Source organism: Aedes albopictus, chromosome 1, assembly GCF_035046485.1.
Source record: "Aedes albopictus strain Foshan chromosome 1, AalbF5, whole genome shotgun sequence".
In the NCBI taxonomy this organism is placed as follows: domain Eukaryota; kingdom Metazoa; phylum Arthropoda; class Insecta; order Diptera; family Culicidae; genus Aedes; species Aedes albopictus.
Genome location: NC_085136.1, coordinates 137,617,874 through 137,626,206, shown reverse-complemented (window position 1 = coordinate 137,626,206; position 8,333 = coordinate 137,617,874). Strand labels below are relative to the sequence as shown.

The 8,333-nt window shown below is 47.4% G+C and overlaps 1 protein-coding gene across 5 annotated transcripts in view; it reads right to left on the bottom strand.

Annotated features, from left to right (window-relative positions):
- Positions 1-216: 216 nt before the first annotated feature.
- Positions 217-8,333, bottom strand: part of LOC109423056 (proton channel OtopLc) — a 47,888-nt gene continuing 39,771 nt past the window's right edge. For all 5 annotated transcript variants that reach the window (XM_029852525.2, XM_019697960.3, XM_019697968.3 and 2 more), the window contains exons 2-5: positions 5,242-5,724; positions 4,959-5,176; positions 4,509-4,898; positions 217-1,445 (exon numbers count right to left, since the gene is read on the bottom strand). In XM_029852525.2, the coding sequence (XP_029708385.1) occupies positions 370-1,445; positions 4,509-4,898; positions 4,959-5,176; positions 5,242-5,724 (2,167 nt within the window). In that variant the 3' untranslated portion in view covers positions 217-369. The remainder of the gene's footprint in view (positions 1,446-4,508; positions 4,899-4,958; positions 5,177-5,241; positions 5,725-8,333) is intronic.

The following is an 8,333-nucleotide window of genomic DNA, read 5'->3' as shown; positions in this document are numbered from 1 at the left end:
CGCGGCCGAGGATGGAGAGCGGAAGTTAAAAACCGGGAATTGTGGCGCACTATTGTTGATTATGTCTTGTCTTAAATGTGATGTTGAGCAAATAAAAGTATATTTGTATGTATGTCGTGATGCGTAATCCACAAACGTTTTCATCAGTCTGATCAGTTTCTAAAGAAAGCTAAGCTGTTGTTTGGATTTTTAAAGGATTTTCTCACAGTAAAACGCTTGTCTTTGATAGATAAAACTGTAATCAATATATTAACTGTTAAAAAATAAATAATCTCGTTTCTACACAAATCACTGGTTTGTCTCACGAAATGAATCATTCTTATCACATTTAAGTACTTAGTGGACTATCTATATACATACAGTAATACTCTAATGATGTTCACCACTCTTCACCTTGTACGTCGATTTCCATATCTCAAAAAGACAAATAGTGGAGTGGAACCGGTAGAAGATTGCCAACGGCATTGACACGTGCGTTATGACCGTCCACGCCCAGGTGCCGAAGAAGTCCAGATGAGTTGGTCGGAAACTGGCTCTTCCCTTCACCAAGGTGTTGATGAACCACATGGCCATATTGGCCACCAGAAGAAAAGTCACAATCTCGCGACCGGGTTTTGTGCGATTCTGTTGAGTACCGCGACATTTCCGCCAAACTGCGTTGAGGATGAACAGCGTCTGCATGGACGTTTGCACCAAGCTGAAAACTTCGGCTATGAGTCCTTCCTGCGCTCCGTAGATGTTTTTCTGTATCGCAAAGTAGCTCCCAACGATACTGAACATGCCGTAGACGTACACTCCGGTTTGGGCCAACACCAGAAGGGTGCAGTCCAAACTAACGGAACTTGCATGTTTGTCGTTGTGTTTTTTGCAGTATTTGAGATCTCGCATTCTGATCATGGCCAAGATGACGCCCGCAGCCGTTATCGAATACAGGACCGTTTCGGCAATGGTAACTTCTTGCAAGGCAAAGTACTCGTAGCCGGGTTCGTCGTGTAGAACAAAGTACATAATCAGACAGATGATGGTCATGACGGTGATGATGATTCCTCCGAACATTCCACGGTGCGCTCGGGAACAGTCTACGGAGAAGTGGTGGGCACTCTTCGTATGGACTACGCTGTGCACTTTTTGAGAATTTCTGCGCGTTCGGTCGATTTCGGCGATGGTTTTCACCTTCTTCCACATTTCATACAGAATAACTGCGCAAATGAGCGAGTATTCGATGGTGCATGGGAACAGAAACGGAGATGCATTCTGCACCAACGTGCCCATAATGTTGGTACGTTGGCATTCGATGTATTCGGCTGCATCATGGCTGGCAGTCCGTTTGGTGCGGTTCTGGAATGCGGCATTGAGAAGAAAATCGGTGTCCTCTTCGCTACTGCTGTCGAAGTTTGTCGTTGCGGAAGCGATGGTCGTGGTTGTCGTGTTGATGATGGCAGACACTGGAAAGGGAAAGGGAAAAAGTAGTATATGATTTATAACTGATATTATTGCCCTTTCTAGATGGTCGACAGAGCAGTTACCGCAGATGGTGCACCGTGGAGTTTATTAGATACATGGGTGGGAGGCTCAGGTAGGGCAGATTAGGGGCCGCAACAAGCAACGAAGAAGGTAGGATTGCATCCTCGATCAACTAAACCGGTCGGGGCAACAAGGACGGTAGTCCAGGGGCCTAACGACACCTGCCGTGTAGTTGTCGGCTAAGAATAGGACTACTAACTCCAATTCAAGGTGTCAAGTGACCTGTGCTGAGGAATGAGTGATCGTAGGGATGAAAAAGATGATTGATCGTTATCGGAGCCTGTGGGGTACCTGGACTGGGCAACCCCACAGTATTTCGTCCCTTACTGCGCTAATGCAGGGCTGTGGCGTGGTGGACCTTCTTTTCCGTGCAACTCGTGGGATCTAACATGGCGATGCTAACCCCTTCGCAAGAAGAGGGTTGGCAAGATATCTGTTAAGGAGAAGCAAGGAGGTAGGCGCAAGCAGCTCCAACGTGGGAGCTCCGATCCACGCCCCGGCAAACCAGCCGGTGAAGATACTGGACGGAGCATGGTTGCTGAGCAGCAGAAAGGAGGAGGGCAGCCCGCAATCGAGGTGGTTGAGCAGCAGCTTGACAAGAACATCGACTTTGTGTCCACGAAGTCCAACATTAGTAAAGACCTGAGAACGGCACTGTTGCGACTTCGTAAGTCGATGGACGATACCAATCAGGAACACGTGAGACTCGTGAAGACTGCAGCAGCAGCGGAACCGGTGAAAGCAAAGGTTACGAAGTCTACCCAGATGGAGGCCTTCAAAATGATGTAGCGGATGCGACAGCTCGTGATAACCACTCCCAGAAGCGGGTAACGCAGCCGTCACGTGCCAGGCCTGCCAGGCGGTGCCCGCAATGCTAGGCGGTTACTAACTCCGAAGGCCGGCAGTAATACCGGTAAGAGAATCCCAGCCAGGCGTCTCGGGAAGTTGGGAAGGGTGGATCTGAAATGACTGGCACGTCCCGTATGGAAGAAAACAGGGCTGCGATCGTTGTTAGGCCCTCAACACCCATAAGTTAGGGCGGACCAGGGGGAGGACCCCCATTTGGACGACAGTTGAGTGGAACAGGAAGAAGAAAAACACGCTAGATGGGCATGAGCGTAGGGACACCAAACCCAGCAGACGTAGGAGGGTAAGTGCCAAGCGCGAGAAAGATTACGACCGAACAGTCTAAGCTAAGTACTCGGACGTTTTGAAGGCGATGCGAAGCGACGCCAAGTTCGTGGATCTGGGAGCCGACTTGCGCAGTATTAGACGTACTCGTACGGGTGAAATGACCATCAAGCGCGACAAGGAACGCAAGGGCGCCGCCTACATCATTGAGGTGGAAGAGCTCATCACGGCACTGCGGCAACAATGCGAGGTGCAGGTAGCCACCGCAGCCGTTCAGCTACGGAAGGGCCTGGCAGGGACAAAGGTAGCATTGGTACAGCTACCTGTGGCGGACTAAAATAAGTCATTAAACTAGGGAACCTCAATGTGGGCTGGCCAGTATGCCAACTGACCTTGCACGACCCACCGGAGGTTTGCTTCAGGTGTCTGGAACCAGGACACAAGTCATGGACCTGCAAAGGCCCTAACAGGAGCAAGCTGTGCAGGCCATGCGGTGGCGAAGGCCATAAGGCACAAGGTGGCGCGAGTCTACCCACGTGTTTGAATTGTTCCGAGAAATCTGTGAACAACAAGCACTTCAGTATCGTCTACAACAACAGTAGGCATTGGATGGAGGATGAAGGGGCTTGGCCTCATTATACTTCAACGACGAGAACTTAGAGAGGCGCTCCGCCTTGAACGAAGCCTACTTGGTTTAAGCAGTGACGAGCTGGTAGCGGTGGCCTCGCGTGTGTGCGATGCGACCATGTCTAAGCAAGTCCACCCTAGTAATGGGAGACCACCGACTTACTACTGTTGGACTCAAGCGATTGCGGACCTGCGCCGCGGCTACCGACGGGCAAGGCGGCGGATGCAGCGATCACAACGAAACTAACGGCGGGTGTAGTTCGCCGCTGCTAAAATCGCGCTGAAGACTGAGATGAGGGCAAGCAAAAAGGCCTGCTTCGAGGGTCTCTTTCAGAGTGCCAATGCGAACCCGTGGGGTGATGCCTACAGGATCCTGATGGCCAAGACGAGATGTGTAGTGGCTCTTACTGAGCAAACTCCAGAGCGATCCCAGAGCAATCTTCAGAGATGTTGGAAGGGAACATTGAGGGGCTTTTTCCGCGTCATGATCCTAGTCCTTGGCCTCCTTTCGTAGGACAGCTAGGGACTGGGACTGGTAATAAGGAGAGGGTCACCGATGAGGAACTTGCAAGAATAGTAAAGTTCTTAGTGTAGGTAAGGTCCTAGATTCGGACGGAGCTCTGAACTTGACCTAAAAGTAGCTATTGCAGAGGCTCCCGGTTTGTTCAGGTTTGCTATGTAGAAATATCTGGACGAGGGAGTTCTCTCAGAGGTTTGAAAGCGAAAGATCCTGGTTCTATTGCCATAGGCGGGAAACCACCCGGAGCTCCGTTGGCATATGGACTAATATGCTTAATCGGCACGACAGGGTAGGTGCTCGAAAAAATTATCTTCAACAGAATGTTTAGGCAAACCGAGGGAGTGAAAGGTCTCTCAAGCAAACAGTATAGCTTTCGGAGGGGGAGGTCGACCAGCGGGGAGGGGAGGATTCGATACTGTGCAGTAGTGACTCTGGATGTAAGGTTTCATCTTTGGTTTGGTGGAATGTTAAGCACGACGAGGTGTTGAGGTTAAAGTTTCCGGTAGGAGTGGCAGCGGAGCTTTGCTAACGACATTACGATGGGGGTCTACGGTGAATCGATCGAAGAAGTAGAATTGACGCTGCTTACACGATCGAAATTGTGGAGGTTGGAGGAAATTGTGAATGTTGTCAGATGTCGAATCGAGAGTTCGATTGAAAAGTAGCTCTCGGAACGCGATTTGCACAGTTAAAGCTCCTTACTTACCAACATCATTGTGGTGGTGCGAGTGCGCCAGGTGGTGAATTTCGTGCTTCGTTTCCTCAACCAGTATGTACAACCACTCGCAGAGATTCGTTGCAATCATATGCATCAGGCCGAACCGGGCGAACACCTTGTGGCGGGCCATGTCCAGCTCGGCGGTGTTCAGAAAGATGAACTGCATCTGTACAATGGACAGAAGCATGCGAGTCGCCGGTGTTAGGGCCACGTAGATGCTCGAACAACCTGGCGAAGCGTTCAGCTCGAAGTACTGCCCGAACTCGAGCCCCGAGTATACCATGGTTCCGATACCGAACGCGATCGCTCCCACTCGCAGGTAGAAGCTCCCGAAGTGTGGAACACGCTTCTTCGTTGGGTATGCATTCGTCTTTTCATCTGAAAATTTAAAAGCAATCAACAAAGCAAATATTTGAGAGCCAATTCGAACACACTTACGATAAGTCTTGATCAAGGTCATTACCGCTCGTCGTCTCATGTTGGACGCGTAAACGAAGATAACGAATAGAATGCTCACTGTATACAGGTACAGATAGAACCCCTGATAAACGTTGGCGGGAATTTGAGAGGACAGGATCTCCGTTACGGGTAGTGCTATGCCGAGAATTACTATGACCTTGGCATACAGCGCTGATAGGGCCGTGCTCAGGGCATCACTGAAAGAAACAAACCAAAATTAGTTGACTATGCTATCTACTCAACCTCCACACGTGTTACCTACTCTCCGATTCGTCGATTCTTCCGTCGAGACTCCATGGCTAGTTCACTGTGTGCACCGGTTCCGTGGGGAATTTGGCTGAGCGATGCCTTACTGCCCATATTGGACTCGTAGTCGTGCCCGTGCTGGCCGGACTTGCTTCTACCAGGCAGCCACGCCATCGAGCCCCTCCGTAGGGCGGACATAATGGCCGACGGCCTGTGTGTAGATAGGATGTCTTGTACCACTACCGAAGGCCTTCTCGGTGTAGCGCCGTTGGTGTGGGATGTCGAAGCTGGTTTCTTCTCCGGTTGGGAATCCTCGGGAATTTGATCCAATAAGGATGTCGACCCATGGTGATTATACTTGACGGGCATGGTGGCAAATGTAGCAGCTTTCGGGATCAGTTGAATGGATTCTCCATCTGGTTTCGGTACTAGAAGAAGCTGTTGCTGCTGTTTCTCTTTGAATGCAGACCTATCGTCGGAATCGATGTCGACTTGCTCGCTGCGGGAGGAGAGTATGAATGAAAGAGCCAATCGTTAGTCATTGATTGGGCTATTGTTCGTTATCTATTGGTGGCTTCTTTATATCGCATTAAGCTCTACGATCCATTTGGATCGTGGCCTGTTTTCAGTGTTCTAATGAGATATTGAACGACTATCTCTAGGTTGAAAGTCCGATGTCATAATCTTCAGCCTATATAATGATAACTGACTTATCATTCTTTCGAGCATCACGTCTACACTACTGGAGTAAAGCCTATTTCTAAGCTTTGTGTATTACAAACGCTTTTCTCGGCTTATTTGAACCTAGCTATCTTCAACATAGCTTTTCTCTGTAGTCGCGGGCATTACCATACGTCTACAGAAGGCCCTTAGTTGAATTATATTTCACAATAAAATTTCAATTCTCTCTTTGAAAAAAAAAAGAAGATTGCGAACATCGTAGTACCGGAGTTACGTACGTCACATTTTAAGAAGCCAAGATTGTTGATATTTGGTACCGTATAGCCCTATCATTGCGTTGCGATAAGATTACGAGAGCAGAACAATGCAACGTTATCTATATTTTCAAAATGTAGGTACCTACCGTACGAGAGACATCTCAGCACGTGCTTTTAGGGTGCTTTTGGCGTCTCGTGAAAGGGATTAAATTGTGCAAGGTTCAATGGCAATCGCGTAACATATTGTTTTGGAGCACTCTGTCAGGCTTTTGAGTTATTGCTCCATTATCTGGCCTTATTTTGCTAATTTTAGGTGAGAGATTGACATGGATTTGAAAATTAGATACTTTTCTTCTTTAACGTGCAATCTATAGCTATCTCTCCGCTCAACGCGCTGATAGATGATTTCCGTCAGGTCAATTATTGTAGTAAGATAATAAGATTTTTGCATCGTAATTGATGCTTTCATATTTTATAAACGAAAAAAACACAGTTAGAATTTCCCTAATGAACAACTTTTACTATATCATTGACCTCGGAAACCTCCCGATCTCTTAAAATCTATTGAAGCCCTGTGAAACCCCTGGAAATCCACTGAAGGGACTCGAAAACCATCAAAAGAAAAGCTTTGAATTCCCCTTTGGAGATGATATCCATGTCATCCACTTTGGGGGCTCATATAGCCATAATCGTAAAGGTGAGGATACCTCGCACGACTACGCCAGGGGTGACGGATTCCACTTCCGTTCGGTCCGATAAGTTTTTCTAAAAAAAAAACCTTGACTTCCTTGGGCATAGATCGTACCTGCCATACGATACACATACAAAATAGTCATTGGTAGAGGAAGCTCTCAGTTAAAAATATGGAGTTGATGCTGAGAAACAGGCTATGTCCCAGTGGGGACATTATGTCAAGAAGAAGAAGAATATGTCATCCACTTTTACCCCGGACAGACATGTGATACGAGTGTGATTCTTGTACAACGGTACGCACTGTCAAGAAAATTCTAACAAGACTGACTTGAACTGAGAGAATTTTCAGTATGGCACTCATTTCAAGCGCAATTGTACAGTGATTATTGTATCACATGTGTGTCATAAGTATTTCCAGAAAGATGTTAAAGAATTGACAGTGTTGCTGGCAGCACTGCCTGCCTTGTCATATAAACCGGTTGACAGTATCAATACACACGAACTGTAATATCAGTTTAGGAATGTGTCATCCACGGTGACAAAAGGAAAGCTAAAGCTAGTAATATGCAGTTTGTAATGAAGGCTGAGTGAGAATTTATTTAGTTTAACTTTATTATACAGTTGTCCTACTCATTAGACTGTTACCGAGCAGAATGAAGTATCATGAACTGAAGCTAGATGTTATCACAGTGAGTTACTAAATATTATCACAGTTGGTTTCTAAATCTAAATGTACTTATTATAATGCAAACATTCTAGAAGAATAGTGAGACAAAAACAGCAAGAACATAGAGGACAGATCCTGTACTTGAACATGCGTTAAACCGAATTTTGTAGGTAATTTCTGTTAATGTTATTTCTAAACCTAATGCAAATAAATAATCCACAGCTTAAAGCTGATTCGCACCCACAACTTGGAGTTTGCGAGCTGCTAGAAAGAATTCGACCCTAACCTCCTCTGTGTTCCCGCAACATTTTAAGAAAATTCGACTCGATGTATTCGGAGTACAACACATCGGCTATGCCGGAATCATCCCGAGCGAGAGACAGCGTAACAAAATCGCGCCTCGACTCAAACGTCGATCTACCATCATCGGCTAGGCAGAAACTACCCCGAACGAGAGACAGCGGCACTAATTCGCGCCTCGATTCAAACGACCATCTGCCATCATCGGCTCTGCCGAAATCATCTCGAGCGAGAGATAGCGGCACTAATTCGCACCTCGATCCATACCACGATTTGCAATCATCGATTCTGCTAAAATCATCTCGAGCGAGAGACAGCGTCATTCAATCGCGCCTCGACTCACACGACGATCTATCATCATTGACTCTGTCAAAATCATCTCGAGCGAGAGAAAGCGGCACTATTTCGCGCCTCGACTCAAACGACAATCTGCCATCATCGGCTCTGCCGAAATCTTCCCCAGCGAGAGACGGCGTCAGTAACTCGCGCCTCGATCTAAACGGTGATTTG